Consider the following 16,534-nt stretch of genomic DNA (forward strand, 5'->3'; position numbering starts at 1 on the left):
AGGGGAATCCATTGAAGTATTATACACACACAACACACATGTAAACAACTATGTCACAGGAATTGACTTACAAAAAGGAGAACCGGTGTCAAGAACAAAAGAGCTAATGACTGGATATGCTGACCCTCTGCCAGTGTCCCTCGTCTTGGATGCAAAGGGATTTATCATTAAAAAAAAAAAAGAATAAATATGAAGCTAATTAAATTAAAAAGCAATACAACCTGGCCAAGACCAAAGCTCCATTTGTGTGGAGTGTTGCTGCTGTTAAGACCAGTCCGGAGACTTCTGCGACTTCATCATCGTCTTCCTCACAGTTTCAATCAGCCAACTGCGAGGGGGAGGAGGAGGGGGGGGGGGACACCTGTGAAAAGGAAAGATGGCTTTTTGAGCATGGGAGAGATTGGCTCGAAAATAGACGAAAGACGGTGGTGGCGTAGTGTGATGCAGGGAAAGTGAGATGAGCAAGAGGAGGAGGAGGAGTGGCTTCCATGTTGCCAGCAGCAGTCAAAATGATAAAAAGACAAGAACATTGCTCCCTCTGGTGGTTTGAGGATTTTTTTTTTTTGAACGGTTCACCTTTTCTGTTAAAAGTCACACTTAATTCCTCCCATGTTTTTGCTACCACAAATACAAATATTGTTCTCCCCTACACTATCTAAATAAAATAGTGAATGCTAAGACCATTGATGCCATGAAGGCACGTAAAACAAGTGACAGAAGAGCAGAAGAAAAGAGACTGGCTTGCCCAATCTCCTTGTGAATCTGGCTGTGGCATGTCTTTTGTCCCTCCGCGTCACGCCTCCAGGGGTCGCCTTGGAAACACGTTTTACAACTGGCAACCTTTCAAATATCCTGTAAAGTACGATGGCTATGCACAGTAACCCTTAAGAGACAAGAACCTCAATTCCAAAAGTGAGGGAATGCGACAAGTTTGTAAGAAATATTTGAATTTATTTGCAAAAAAATATTTTTGCTGCTTCCTCTTGTATCTTTCAGCTCTTTATGGACGACAAACAGAGTCGGGAGGACAATGAGGAGAAAGAGAGAAGACGGACAGCTTTGGGAGTGTTGAGGCAGCTCAATGATTTTCATGCAAACAGAATGAGCGCATGGAGGGATGCTCTTCAACAGTGTGTCTGCATTCTCAACAGAACCCCACCAGGTATGATTCTTGAGAGGATGTTTGTACAGTACGGATGAAATCAATCTTCAGGGTTTCTGCAGGAATCATCAAGTGTAATTTAATGCCCACGTCGTACTGCATATACAAATACATATGCATGCATCCATACATACTGTACTGTTTATATGCTTGGGCTGTCAGTGGAGTACAATTTTTAATCGCGATTAATCGCATGCTTTCCATAGTTAACTCGTGATTATTCATAATTTAATCACACATATCTGTTCTAAATGTGCAATAAAATATCTCATACTCTCAACATAAAAGTGGACAAATATGGTTTCCAAATGCAAATGTGGGTGTATCTTTTAGCTTATTGATACAATTATTTTAAAGTAATTCATAAAGTTACAGAAAACAGTTACGGTTAACTCATTCACTGGCAGCCATTTTCACTGAAGCAACCCCCTTCGCTCCCGGCTGGTTTACTGGATTTTGACTGATTTTGCAAGGCCCGCAGAATATTGTATTCTATTGCTATAAAAACATGGAACCTACCATAAAAAAGATTAGTTTATTCTTTCAATAAGGAATAAAAAAGTATATTTCTATCTGTTTCCGTTTTGCAGAAATTAGCATTAGACTATAGCTAAGTTTCATCATTATTCACAAATCAGTTTTGAACTGTGGGGAAATCAGCTTGTTTGCAACATGGCCCTGGTTGATCTTGTATACTCTGCTGCCACTACCATTGCTTCACCCGTTCACTGCAGTTCGGAGGCTGCAGGAAAGCCTTCTGTATGCTCTAAAAAACAACAACACAAAAACATATAAATACGTCTTTGGGACACTTAAAACATTTAAAACAGAACATATTTATACGTTTTTGGGAGCAAATGATTTGAGTTGAGGCAATTTTCTGCAACTAGGTGGCATTAGTGCTTCTTGTTGGATGTTGGTGACATGAGCACTACATTTTTCTTTTCAAATTCAATTGGTATTTGGAACATGAAGCAAATCGTGGACTCCAGGCCATTTTGTTTATTTTAACGTAGTCTTACATTCTTTTTTAATTCATACATTGGCCTTCATTGGGGTTTATAAATGTAGGTTAGTTCTTCTGATACGGCCTTGACTTCACCACTGATCTATTATGACCAAACCGCTCCTTTTCCAGACTTAAACAGTGTTTTACTCAGTCTTATGGAAGACATAGAGCAGATTCAGGACCAACTGAGCACAATATGCAACAAGCTGGATGCTGAAATAATCCACATGAACACAGAAGCGTCTCTGCACTCGACCACTGAACAGAGTCAGCTCCCCGAAACCAACGACGAGCAGATGGCCACCGAGGCCCGATCAGAGCAGGCCGAAGATGAAGGTGATCAAGAGCAGCTGTCAAACACTGACCAAACATTAGTCTCTGACTGTGTTACCAGACATGATGAAGCAGGAGGTAGGCTGGAGGTCAAAGGTGTAGGTGGGGGTGGCGAAGACCTCTTTGACACAGTCTCTGACAAGACAAACAAAGAATGGATCAGAGTTGGGTATGTTCACTTTACACACATAATGTGCAGTATGTATCAAGCGATGCAAATATTTTTTTTATTGTGGATGCACTTTCTTAACAGCGAAACAGACACGCCAGGCGCATGCTTCATCAGAGCACCTTTGGGTGCTGTCGAAGCCGTGCGCTGCGAGGTGGCCGACGCCTTGAGTTGCCTGATGGTGACCGGTGCCGAGGAGCTGGTGAGCCGGGTGACCAGGCTCAAAGCCCAAGGCGACGCCGACCTCCACTTCCCTCTGACTTTGGCGCTGTCTTTCCGTGCGCGTTACCGTGGCAGCTACAGAACCATCAATGTCAAGGTGGTGGATGGCGAGAGGAGGGTCAGCTACCTCGTACCTGCAACGACAGAGTATGGTGGGAAGAGGGTAAAGTACCTAACATTTATTTTGATTAAAACATGGAAATGGAAGTTATTTTGAGGGGGGGAAGAAATACATTTATTGTTGTCCCTGAAAAGGTATAATTACAAAAATGTGACGAGTGTAATGATGTAATTCTATTTCTATGCACTTTGGCTTCAGGGATCCTTTGCAGAGGTTAAGGTGTACTCCCTTGGCTTGTTTGCAGTGATTTCCTGTCTCAAACAGGATCATTTTACAGTTCCTCGACGAGGTGTGTCATACAAACTTCCTGTTGAGCCTCGTATCTGCCTCAATTACCTCCCAGGGTCCTTCGCTGCCCCTGTAATGGTACAGTACACGGTAAGAGAGACTTATTCAGAAATCAGTACACAGCAAATCGGTCAGTGTTAAATTTCCAGTGTTCGATTAAATTTGCTGTAAGCAGTGTTATTTTAACACTGTTAGGATGAAAAGTTACACTGTCAGAGTATTGGGGTGGATGTTGGGTGAGTGGCCGTCTCGCAACCCTGAGAGCGTAGGTTCGATCCCAGGCCGGTGTGACTACGTTACAGTATCCTTGAGCAAGATGCTGAGCACCAAGTTGCTGCTGATGCCGTGTCATTTATAGTCAAAACGTGAAGCACTTTGAGGGCCTTGTAAGAAGGAAAAACGCGATACAAACGAAGTACCATTTACTCGAGTAAAGTGTATTTTGAATTACATTTTTAAAACTCATAAGTGTTTAAACACCAAAGTTAAGTGTAGTTTGGCAGAATACATTTTTTAACACTGACACTAGTGTAGAGTACTTTCAACACTACTCAGTGTTTACCAGTTTAACACTGTGCCGTGTTGGAGTAACACTGGTTAAGTGTGAAAAAAGTAACACTTTGAAAAGTGTAAGATTTACACTCATTGGTGTGGACACATATAAACACTTTTCTAGTGTTAGTATAACACTCTGAGTGTTAATCACTGGCGATTTTGCTGTGTAGTGACACTAATCGCTTAGTCGAACATGAATTTGCCCTAAATTTAAGATCCAGCCGCTCGACGCCGTTCTCCTGGCCGCCGTCAAGACAAAAAGTGAGGCCTACCGCCGGGTGGTGTCCACCAGTCCACTACTCTGCCTCGCACACCCGTTTTCTCAAACCCTCCGAAGACCTCTCACGGTCACCCTTCCCTGTCCGCCAAATCCAGAGAAGAGGAAGGACACGAGGGGACAAGTGGAGGAAAAGGAACTCCACCTTCCTCAACTTGCCGCCGCCACTCCTCCAGTGTGGGATCGGACTACTTCGCACAAGAGGAGGTAAAAGCCTCCAGCAACGTTTAATTACTTCTGTTTATGAACAGCATATGTCGGCTTCAAAAACAATGTGTGTGTCAGGATGTTGGGTTCCTGTACACAGTCCTCTGAAGAGAAACCCGCTGAGCTTCTAAGCGTACTGGGCTCGAGGGACCAACAGTGGAGCATTCCGGAAGACGTCCTGATCCGGAACCATCAGAATGGCCGGGTGTCTTTTGAACTGACAGAGAGCTTTGACAGGTTTGGTGTGTCTCTCTCTTCGAACCATAGCTTCAGTTTCTGTGAGTGTTTCCATGTCAGAGATTACAAACCTTTCAACTTCTCATTCAACTTTTTCTCCCTCCTCCTCCAGACTCCTGGTGGTTCGCCTTTTTTCCCCTCTTCAACCTCGCCATCTCACCTCCCTGGCAGAAGAGCTGGTAGAGTCAGCCCGCCGCCACACGGTCACCGTCGTCATCTGGCGACACCGGGACGAGCCCCGCGCAGTGCTGGTGGCCGCCCTGCCCAGCAGGGAGCTCAGCTGGGAACTGTCTCGACTGCAGGCGGCGGGCAACGGCGGTCACCTGGAGACGTCGCCGGAGATCTGCATGCAGGAGGGGGACCAGCTTCTCCTCCATCTTTGCGGAAACGTCTCCTGTGCAGGTGAGACGGGAGCATAATCATTTACAGTAATCCTCTGCTACATCGCAGTTCACAGTTTTATAGTTCACATGTAGATGAGTCAAACTTTGTTTGTGGGAATAATAACAAGAAATGTGATATTATGTTGGAGCAGGCGCTCAGACTAACGAGCACGGCATTCTAGACGAGCGGATCACTTTCCACAGCCAGCGCAAGAATGAGCTGCTGTTGCATCTGACTGAAGTGGACCCCTTTGGCAACTACAGCTCCCCTCATTACAAGGGCGCCGTCGTCTTCTACAAGGTCACCAGAGGTCAAGTGGAGTGGCAAGGGGACACATTGGTCCAGATGGAAGTTAAACACCTAGGAAAGCCTGTGTGTACACTGCCCCTGACTTTGCCGAAGGTATCGTAACATTTAAATTAATTCAAGAGCACTTGATTGCACTTTTGGGTGACGCAGTCTTTCCTGTTTCATTTAGCGAGTCAGAACCATCAGACGACCCGTCACGCCGAAGATAACCCTTTGTGAGCGGAAGGGTAAAGGGAAATATTTTACTTCCTACCTGTGAAGCATTGGCTAAACCAGGGGTTGGCAACCTTCCCTGTCAACGGCGCCATTTTAGGCCAAATAAATAACCAAAAATCTGTCGTGAGCCACAAAACAGTGTGTTAGTGTTAGTCTAATGTGCTGAAGGCACCAGAACAGAAAAAATATGCAGCATCCAATATTTAGAGATTCATTTTCTTCTACCTTTTGTCTTCCGTTTTCGAATTTGTTTTTGTAATTTTTCATACTTGGTTTTTCATTAATTTTTTGATTTTTTCTGCCTTTCTGTCAAATTTCTGTCATTTTTGGCAATTTTGTGGACATTTTATGGTAATTTGGGACATTTCCTGCCTTTTCTTAAATCAAATTTCCAACTTTTTTTGGGTGGAAATTTTGTGGACATTTTATGGTCATTTTCGTGATTTCATAGTTAGATTTTCTGCCTTTTTTAATTTTAAATTGATTGACTTTTTTTCTTCTTCCAATTTTATGTATATTTTATGGTCATTTTCTTTGTGGACATTTTATAGTTACATTTTTAACATTTTTTATTTGTTTATTAAATACATTTTCAGATTTTTTTTTTGCTATTCCAAAGACATTTTATAGTAATTTTCTGATTTTCCTCTTCCTTTTTGGACATTCTTATGTTCACTTTTTGGACATTTTACATAATTTTGAAAACTTTTTCATCCACCTTTTGTCTCTATTTTACCAACTTCTTAAAATTTTGGGACTGTGACATTTTTTGAATATTTAATTATTCATTTTTTAAATCAACATCATTAATTAATTAATTAATATTTTATAAATAAATAAATATGTTAAACAAATATTAATTTGTATTAATTGTTTTAGAGTTCCACAGGAAAGTAACTAAAGAGCCACATATGGCTCCAGAGCCGCAGGTTGCAGACCCCAGGGGTCACCGACTCCGGTCCTCAATGGCCCCTTATCCTGCATGTTTTAGAATGATGTTTCTCTCCTACCAAACATCTGATTCAAATGATCACGATCGTTATCAGGCTTCATCAATTTAATCAAGTGTGTTGGAGGAGGGAAACATCTAAAACAGGGGTCACCAACTCCCATCCTGCAGGGCCCCTATCCTGCATATTTTAGATGTTTCACTCCTCCAACACACCTGATTGAAATGATTAGGATCGTTATCAGGCGTCATCAATTGAATCAGGTGTGTTTGAGGGAAACAACTATACCATGCAGGATAGGGGCCCTCGAGAACCAGAGTTGGCCACCCCTGGTCTAATCCTAACTTTTGCATATTGGTCATTCATTTCCTACCCAACAGACGCCCTCCCAGACTCACTGCTACTCTGGCTATCAGGAGAGCTTTCGGAAGACGAGATAGCCCCGCTGGCGCGTTCTCTACGCCTTCGCCGCAGCGCCGCCCAGCTGGTCAAGCTGCGGGCCGGAGACAGTCTGCCTGCCCAGGTCTTCGGCATCTTGACCATGTGGAGGAGGGAGCTCCCCGCTTCCCAGCTCCAGTCCAAGGTCTCCCAGGTGGCACACTGCTTGGCCAGGATCGGCCGGCCGGATCTCGCCAGAGAACTGCTGCTACGCCAGGCAGAAGAACAGCTGCCATTAAAATAAAGATGTGTATGGTGTTTCATATATTTGTTATATGTTAGCAACTTTAGTTTGACTAAATAATCTAGTGTGGTTGTGTGTCAATTCCAATTGGGTGATGCAAATAAACAACTTGAAGCAAACATGGTGGCCTCTTATTGGGAGAACTGTGTGAGCCATAGAATGGAGCCCTCTAGATATACAAGGCATGTGTGTGGATCATCCACATGATCATTACCAATGAAGGTCATTGCGGCTTGCAATAATCTACTACATCCACCAGAGGACACTGTTGCACCATTCTTCTATACCTTCTTTCAAACTTGAGGCTATTTCATGGTACTCATGACTGAACATGTATTTTGATGGACATACAGACAAAAAGACAAGCAAAGGGAGTATACGCGAACCTTGAACTGTTCCCACTTCATGGTCTTTCATTGCTGAAAATCAAAAACAAATTTGCAGTAGTTAATATGTGACACCGCTCCACAAAGAGCGGCAGATGATTCACCAACGCGGCCTCGCGGCGTGTCGGCGCGCCTGGACTGAGTTGTGACCTCGTTACAGCCCCATGACACCGAGTCATCTTAGTTCTCACCAGCGCTGATGTTCGGCGACAGCCAACCAGCTCACACACCACTTTCTGTCCCCGACTAAGTGGGAAATAATGACGAGCGGATGAGTGGAGTGGGGTTTGAGATGTGTGTCCTATTGGGGCCTATTGGGCACCTGTTCTCACTCTTCACGTCGAGTAGAGCTTCTGGCACAATGAGGTACAAAACCAATCGCTTAAAAATCCGCAAATGAAAAAGCACGGGGGGGATAGTGTATTATTTTGGGGGGTTTCTTCCCCTTTTGTGGGATGCTAAAGGGCACTTGTGAGTGTGCTGAGCATTATTAGTGTCCTATCACTGACACACACACATGCATACACTAATAGTCTCAGTAAATGTCACAGAGGGGGCTCCAACAGTGGCAGGAAACTGTTTCCTCTCTTATTCGATCACCCTCCCATCCCGCTCTACATTATTGAAAAGGCCACACAGCAAGGCACCGTTGGAGGTGTGCTCCGAGTCCGGCGCGGGGTGGGGGGGGGGGGGTGGGGTAGAGAAGGCGGGAAAAGAGGGCCGATGATGAGAGATTCCGATTTTAAAAAACTCATTGCTTGCGCCATGCATAAAACTGTGTCAAGGTCTCAAGAGTGGTCAAATTCATTGGACACAAACAAGGATGGATCATATCTCTGGGGAGCAGGGGGGGAATGTTGGACTCGCACCATGACTCACAAGCAGATGGCAAGACAGAACTCTAAGGTGGACAGCTCACTGGTCCGTGCTAACGTCTTCATTTGTCCTCCATTTCAATGGCAGACTGTGCAGAGAGGACCAGAATTCCCCAATCCCCCAATTCCCATTCTGTGAAAAAAGACAGATGACCCAGTCAGTTGAAGTCTCCTAAAAGAGATTTCAGTTCTTTCTTCCTTTTTTTTGTTCTATTACATTGGTAGCTCAGGGAGTGCTATCAGATGAGGGATCAATGCACTGTGAAACGGGCCGTGAGTAAAAAGGTGAGAAAAGGTTGGGAATATGGTGAGAAAACGGGTCGAGGAAGTGTTGGCGGAGTGACATTAGAACAAAAAAAAAAAAACAAAGATGGAGGGGGTTAGGAGGGAAGAGGAAAGTGGCATCTGATGGCGTCAACATACCGTATGTATGTGTGTGCGTGTGTGCGTGTGTGTGTCTCATATCAGCGGGTTCGGATTCTTCTTTCACACAACCACAAAATGGCCTGCAGGGAAAGGAGACACAATACTCTGTCACATTTTGTGTTTCACACATTCATGGAGCCATTTGGAGAGAGAAGATGACTGTACCCAAGCAAAAAAAAAAAAAAAAAGACAAACTCTCCTTGGTCACATTATTAGGTACCATAGGTGGGTAATTCTAATATTGGTTCCATTCAATTGTATTATCACTTAACTAATTAGCTCCCCAAAACTTATAAATATGTTCTATTTTAAATATTGCCATTTTCCCCAAAACGCATTTATACGTTTTTTTAATGTTTCGTTTTATGCTAGAGCATACAAAAGGCTTTGATGTAGCCTCTGACCTGAAGAAGACGCTTAAAGCAATGGTAGTTATTATTAAAAAAACGGCCTGCAGGTGGCAGCAGAGTATAAGAGATCAGCCAGGGCCATGTTGCAAGAAGCTCTTTTTGCCAGTGCTTTCAACAGATTTGTGAATAATGATGAAACTTGCTGCAGTTCTATTCTAATGCTAATTGCTGCAAAACGGAAACAGATCTTCTCATCTAAAACAGCTGGGCGCGAAGGGGGTTGCTTCAGTGAAAATGGCTGGGAGTGAATGAGTTAATAGTGTTTCTCTTGGCAAAACTGGCAAAACAAGCCTGTAGCGATTTCTACACAATACAGTACATCAAAGCAAAACGAAGTTACAGCTGACCTCAACAAGCTACACACATATGAATATATTTCATAATTAGCATGTCAAAGAAGAAGCATCTTTGAGCAGTATCTTCTCGCATGGATCCTCGCGTGCAATATTGCGACATTAGAGCAACGGCAGATGTCAGCCTCTTCATCTCGTCTCCCTCGATTCACACTTGCGAGCCCCTCTTACGCTCTAACAAGCAGCTGTCAACTTTCCTCGCCTGGTACCAGAAGTCCTCGTTATAAACGGCACACTGTGGTTGACCTCGGGCTCAAGTGGTTTCGTTTGCCCCTCGGCATGCCTGGCAGATGGAATAAGATTCAGGGGATTTCCAATAGTTTTCACTATTGTATGGTTAACTTGGTTGGATATTCTTCTTGTCTTCAGGCCAAAAGCAATTTTGGGGTTGATTTCCCCTGTAACTGAGAAAAAATGGAATGGCATACGCACAAATGCATTTGCGCTATATGTTAGCAATAGCATTAGGCTAGCGGACGTTGATTAGATGAAATGAGCTGGTTTGGTTGAACATTTTGGTGTTTAAAAAGAGAAATTTTCATTCGATTTAGTTTTATGTGACCGTTTTACAATGACTTCAACCGGGAGTGACAAATATAACGGGTGAACAAGCACTAAGAAATATTTCAAAAATTTTGTTTAAATCATATGGGAGGGGTAAAATTATATATAATAAATGATATGGTCACTAGTCTACATTGTGGATTGTCACCTACTGTACAGTCAGTGAAACAGTGGCGGTAGTGGGCATGTACAGTATTTATTGAAGATGCGACTGCTGACCAAAGCAGCAGGATGAAGTTGGAACCGTTTCAGCCAGGTGGTGCTTCACAGTGCAGATGGATAATAACCGAAAGCAAACTGAAAACACATTTAAGGCAAAGAAGTGGAATGTTTTCCAAAAGAGGCAGACACCTGACCACAATCCAACTGAACATGCATTTCACTTGCTGAAGACAAAACCGAAAGAATGTTGCAATATTTATGGCCCTGACTGTATCGTGGGTGCATGTGGAATGTATCCCCCCACGATAAATAGGGGTTTCTCTATACTATAATCATAGAGATTGATGAGAAGACTAAAAAGCAAAACGTGTGTGTGTGTGCCAGAACCATTTGGCTTCTCGCAAGCAGCTGTCAGCTTTAGCCCAAGTGTTTCAGCTGACTGATCCTCAAACTGGGCCAATAAGCTCCCGCGCAAAACTCATGTGCACACGACTCGCTGTCAAACATGGCGGTCCCGACCAACCGGCGGCCCAATTATAACCAAAGCGTTCATTCCTCGTTGAGGCCATTGGTCCGGCGCGTTGAGAGCGTACTTATACATGACCAGCGCCGCAACTCTTCTGGTCCACCCCTCCTGCCCTCCAACTACCCCCAAGGACGGCCAGCCCATTACAATAATTAACTAGAGAGGGAGTTGATGGGATAGAGAAAAGGGGAGCGAGAGAAAGGCAAAAGAGATGGAGGCTGGGTTTGGGTGGCGAAGGGTGGGTGGGGGGCTGGGTGGGGTGGAGGTGTACCGCCGTGGTCTTTTTCTGCCGAGGCAGCAATTGGGTGGGAGCTTCCTGCCTGCCGTTAATCCCTGAGTGACTTTCACTGCATACAGTGAAGCGGGCACAGGCCAGAGCCATTGCAAATTAATCTAGCAAAGAGCTTGGGAAGTGGCCGCGCTGAACCCCCACCCCCCCCATTTAAAAGACTGTGGAGCGCGATTGGGGGGGGGGGGCAAGAGGGAGACATACAGAGGAAGGCAAAAGGGATTTGGGTGCTGGCTGGAAGGACAAGGAGGGAGGGGGTCCATAAGGAAGAAGGCGAGCTATTTTGGGCACGGTAAAGGACAACCACATGGTGACATCACTCACAGGCATGTGATGTCATCTCACCACCTGCTGTGATGTTATCCAGCTCCAACCTGAATACTATTATTCTTGCTGTTGTTGTGTGAATGTTGACAGCAATATTCATATCAACGTTAAATTGCTACTGCCACTGCTCTGTTGACAGTTTCTGTCTTCGGAATTTAACTCAAATTTAAACTATTATTAAATTACATTAAATATTATATTCTAGTCCCATAGTGGACCTGTACTATAAAAATGGCACATAAAACCAAAGAGAACCAAACCAAAATGTTCAACCAAATATATCACTTTGTTTGATGAAAGTCAGCTAGCTTAATGCTAAACTAAAATGCAAAACCCCATAAACTGGTTAATGGAAATTAGCTTAGAAGTTACGCTAATGATAAAATGCTACTTCACACACACAATCATACTCGTACTGTATATTCTAGTATTCTAGTCATAGCTGCCTGGTCACGCGCACACCCCCGGTGCCTCACGCTGACATGATAGCTTGGGCTTCAGGATCTTTGTTGAAACTATTTTGGAATCTCCACCTCCGAAAAACAAACCATTTTAACTGAATGTACATTCTCAAAAATATTTAATGTGATAGTAGGACTCTATTTGTCTGGCTAACGTTGGCCAGTTGACTGTGCTAATGCTAGCCCAGTATTGCTAATACTGCTATTGTGTTGAAGCTGGATCGTGTTCTGTGTGAGGATCACAACTTGACATTTATTCATTTAACAACTCATTTCATCTGTCAGTTACAACACCAATTGTGATCAGAGACGCTTTTGCGCATCACCAGATTCCTATCAAACTTCTTATCTTGGCTTCTCCAGAAAAAAGAAGCATATTTGCCGAAGCGTTGAACTCTGTGTGCACGGATTCTGTCAACCGGCTTTTAATCCTCCTCCTCGCCTGGTGAGAAGTGCCAATCAAGATTTGGGAAAATGTGAAATAGCCATTTGAGGATTTTCCAGTCTGGCGCATATCCACATCTTGGTTCTTTCCTGCCACAGGAGCAACTGTACTGCAAAAGTGAAACATGATGTGTTAATAATAAAACTGTTTGCCTCTCATCTTATCTTCTCAATACTTCAAATTCAGTTTCTTCCCAGTTTCTTACTTCTTCTCTCCTACCCCAAATCTGGCTTCCATTTATTGAGCTCACTGCTACAATATTTTTACCACGCCAAAAGCTTCTCGGATGAAGATGCCAGTCCATCCTGTCAGTCATTTGTGGCAACGTGTGCTAGATGCGAGAGACACATTTGTTTTGTCTACACAGGAGCAGGACCAAGATCTAATAATTCGAAAAAGGGAATGGAGAAAAAAAAAACTGTCTGCAAATCATGCAACCCGCATCGCCGCTTCAAATCCAGCACACAACTGCCTGCAGGCGCTTGTAAGCACACATTAAAGTGTGAGCGTGGAAAAGATAGGTTGACCAAGAGATGAGAAAGCGCTAAAGGAAAGCAAACAAGCCCGGCCTTTCCCCTGCTGCCATAGCTGGTTCTTTTCTTAGCTTTTCTGAAGAGTCTCCGAAAACAATAACAGCCGACGATAGGATGGGATGTCATGCAGAAAGTGTTCTCCTGACTTTTTCCTGACCTTTTGTTCGCGTTTGCTTGACTGTTTACTAGAACCGCGAGAAACTAACAGTTCATTTATTCCACATGTCAAATGTGTTTGAATACATGCATTCATAAGAGAGACAAAACAAAAGGCCAAAGGGGAGTTTATTTACATAAAGGGCCAAATGTATTCTGTGAGTCTCCACCAGTGGCATCACAAGCTTCAGCCAGACTTGGAATAGCTTCATTTAAAAACAGGTGTTATTGTTGCACCAAGACTGCAAGACTGCAAGCGCAGAGGACCTCGGATTGCCTTGATAACCACGCAAATATGTTCCACACAAAAATCTGCATAGCAAGGCCGGGGTAGGTGGACATTATTTCCATTTTGACAAAAACAAATAGTTGAATAAAGCAAAACATGACTCCTACCATGAATCCAAAATAGTCAGGATGTGATTTTTATCATTTTCAAATTTAAACACAAAGCATAAACACAAATAAAAACTGTAATATATATTGGGGCTTCGCACTTGAGTTTGTGCTAATGCGTGTTTTCTTAGATAATTTAGGTTTGGAACATTTACACTGTTAACATAGCAATTCCTTTATTATGCTCTTATTCTGAAAGACAATTCGCAACACTTCTGGTAGCGGAAGTAGCTGATTTAACGATCAAAAGATGATAACTTTTACCAAACAGAGAAATTGAGAGAAATTGTGTGTGAATGCTGGAAGGAAAAAAAAACGTGGATTGATACTTAACTCATTCACTGGCAGCCATTTTCACTGATGCAACCCCCTTCGCTCCCGGCTGTTTTACTGCATTTTGACTCATTTTGCAAGGCCCACAGAATATTGTGTTCTCTATTGCTATAAAAACATGGAACCGACCAAAAGATAGATTACAGTCTCTTCTTTCATCAGGAAAAAATATATATATTTGTATCTGTTTCCGTTTTGCAGCAATTAGCATTAAAATATAGCTACGTTTCATCCTTATTCACAAACCTGTTTAAAACACTGGTAAAAAGAGCTTGTTGCAACATGGCCCTTGTTGATCACTTATACTCTGCTTCCACCTGCTGGCCGTTGTTTGTAATAACTACCATTGCTTTAAGCGTCCTCTTCAGGTCAGAAGCTGCATCAATGCCTACTGTATGCTCTAGCATAAAAGAACATAAAAAAAAGTATGAATATGTTTTTGGAGTGCAGGATAAAGTATTAAAAAATATATGTATATTTTTTGGGGTTTGAATGAGTTAATGATGTGCAATATTGAAAGATATGGAATTATGTCAAAGGGTATTGAATGATGTGGAATCATATTAAATTATATTGAAAAATATAGAGTGATCTTGAAAGGTAGTGGTGAAAATTAATGCACTGACTGAATGATATTGTATGGAATTAAGTGAAATCATAATGGCGAAATGTGCAATATGTGAGTGAAAAATGAGGAAATTTTTGGTATGTGGGAATTATGGGGTTGAATGGTAAAGTAAATTCAATGAGCTGAAAATTTGGAATCGGAACGGAGCCCTAACCCTAAATGGAACCTATACCATTGAAATGAATGGGCAATTTTGTTGGTGAAAAATCTACAATATATAGCTGAAAAATGTGGAATTTTTGCTACTTGGAAATTGGGGGAATGTTGAAAATTTATCCCAAAGTGAAATGTATAAGCTGAACATTTTGAATGGAATTGTTGAAAGTCTCATTGGAAATGAATGGGCAGTTTTGGGGTAAATGTCAATGTTTGTGATGAGAAAAATAATAGCCGACCAAGCCTGGATTTTTGAAACATCCTGAAGTTGGAATAGTTTCAATTGGTCAAGAAATGCAGAAGTAGTTGATGGGTGAAAAATGCTTTCAGCATTCACCCAATCACTGTAAAACACTTACAATGCATTCTCGTAATGGCTATTGCAAAAAGGGCACTTACAGAACATTGTGTGTCGCTACTCACTTTGTCATTAACGCACACAGCCAAATGGAATTTATAATGCGGTAAACATGCTATACCGCTAGTCGCACGCTGTTTTCAGCCTGTCACCATGAACACAAACAAAATACATGCAAAAGAGAATGCCCAATCTCGTCTGATCTTAGAAAAAATCTGTTTTTTTTTTTGTTTTTCAGCGACCTTTGGAATGACGAATGGTGGAAAATTCTTTTGAGTCTGCTATGCTAATTGAGCCGCTACCGACATTCTCCAGAGGATGCTTGACTACAAGGTTGGCTGCCTGGCTGGCGAGGGAGGCACGCCGGTGCAGATAGGAAGTGCTGCCGCCTCCGACCTCTCATCTGTTTTCTTATAGACAAACTCAATTATGTTGCGCACAGGCAAAACGCGGGAGATGGCAGATCACCTCCCGAGAAAGCTGCCGCTGTCTCGCCTAAGCTTTATTAGTCTGTAAGGATCATGCATCTCAATGAAGGCCTCGCACGTGCGGCTCTCCAGACGCACTTCGGCTCGGGAAAGAGCGGGATAGACCCCCGGCTCGACTCGAGGAAATAAATCTCTGTATTGTTGCCGCTAAGCTTGTGTCAAACAGCAAGGCTCCCACGTCAAATAGGCGCCTACCATTGCAGCTTTGCATCTCAATGCACTGTTAAGATTAAGCAGTCATTCGGGATTCTTAATGACAGGCACGAGCAGTGGCTGCGTGCACGAGTTTATTTTTCTCGACGGCCATATATAGTAAGTTGTGGGCGCATGTGAGAAGCGTGGAACTGCCAACGTGGAGTCAACGTTTTTGACTGGCGAGTACATTCAAACGTATTTGCAAGTACGTTCGAACGTATTCAAATATGTTTGAAGGTACTCGCAAAGACATCGAAACGTACTCGCAAGTACATTCGATCATACTTGTAAGCTAAATTCTACAAACAGCATATTTTCCCATAATGCCATGGGGTATTGCATATACCAATACATTCGGAAATTAGGTTAAAAAAAACATTGCTTATTTGTAACTTTTATGATTTATTATTGTCTGCAGTGCATGATAAGATTGAGCAATTTTTCCCATAATGCAACGGTGTATTGTAGGGGTGTTAGAAAAAATCGATTCGGCAATATATCGCGATATTACAGCGCGCAATTCTCTAATCGATTCGATATGTGGCCGAATCGATTTTTAAACATCAATTTTTTATGGGAATATTCAACAAAATGATTTACTTAGGGTTAGGGTTCACACATTAAGCATGGAAGAATGTTATATTAATGGAACATTAAGCCTTAATATTTTATTTCAATGCTGTTCAGACATGAAACCTGTTTGTTAAATGCAGTGGCTCAGTTATAAGCCTGAAGTTTCAGATAAATAAATACATTTTCATACAAATCTTACAGGTGTACATGTACAAGTTTACTGATAAGTATTTTCTAAATTTGAGTAATTAAAATGAAAAAATCGCAATAATCAATTTATAGATTCGTATCGGGATTAAATCGGTATCGAATTGAATCGTGACCTATGAATCGTGATACGAATTGAATCGCCAGGTACTAGGCAATTCACACC

The 16,534-nt window shown here is 42.6% G+C and overlaps 1 protein-coding gene and 1 long non-coding RNA gene across 3 annotated transcripts in view; one reads left to right on the forward strand and one right to left on the reverse strand.

The window, feature by feature from the left end:
* The window catches only part of LOC147159357 (uncharacterized), a 60,540-nt gene that overhangs the window by 786 nt on the left and 43,220 nt on the right, over positions 1-16,534 (reverse strand). Inside the window, exons 3-6 of one of the 2 annotated variants that reach the window (XR_015090534.1) lie at positions 6,813-7,085; positions 2,796-4,974; positions 222-2,639; positions 72-144 (exon numbers count right to left, since the gene is read on the reverse strand). This is a non-coding gene — a long non-coding RNA (uncharacterized LOC147159357). Of the gene's footprint in view, positions 1-71; positions 2,640-2,795; positions 4,975-6,812; positions 7,086-16,534 lie in introns of both variants that reach the window. The other variant, XR_015090533.1, reaches the window with a different exon arrangement.
* Positions 823-7,121, forward strand: dthd1 (death domain containing 1). Its single transcript, XM_086059052.1, has 11 exons — positions 823-912; positions 997-1,162; positions 2,301-2,673; positions 2,758-3,058; positions 3,215-3,394; positions 4,075-4,343; positions 4,422-4,580; positions 4,693-4,982; positions 5,116-5,366; positions 5,443-5,500; positions 6,820-7,121. The coding sequence occupies exons 2-11, from the start codon at positions 1,003-1,005 to the stop codon at positions 7,119-7,121; spliced, it is 2,343 nt and encodes a 780-aa protein (XP_085915178.1). The 5' UTR covers positions 823-912; positions 997-1,002.

Source organism: Leptonotus elevatus, chromosome 17 (genome assembly GCF_054856555.1).
Source record: "Leptonotus elevatus isolate MCC_2025b chromosome 17, RoL_Lele_1.0, whole genome shotgun sequence".
In the NCBI taxonomy this organism is placed as follows: domain Eukaryota; kingdom Metazoa; phylum Chordata; class Actinopteri; order Syngnathiformes; family Syngnathidae; genus Leptonotus; species Leptonotus elevatus.

Bases quoted from the DNA above. Each gene is read 5' to 3' on its own strand.
- dthd1 (XM_086059052.1), top strand. From the start codon at position 1,003: ATGGACGACAAACAGAGTCGGGAGGACAATGAGGAGAAAGAGAGAAGA. The intron at 2,674-2,757 runs GTATGTTCACTT...CTTTCTTAACAG, and splicing joins AAAGAATGGATCAGAGTTGG to CGAAACAGACACGCCAGGCG. The intron at 4,983-5,115 runs GTGAGACGGGAG...ATGTTGGAGCAG, and splicing joins CGGAAACGTCTCCTGTGCAG to GCGCTCAGACTAACGAGCAC.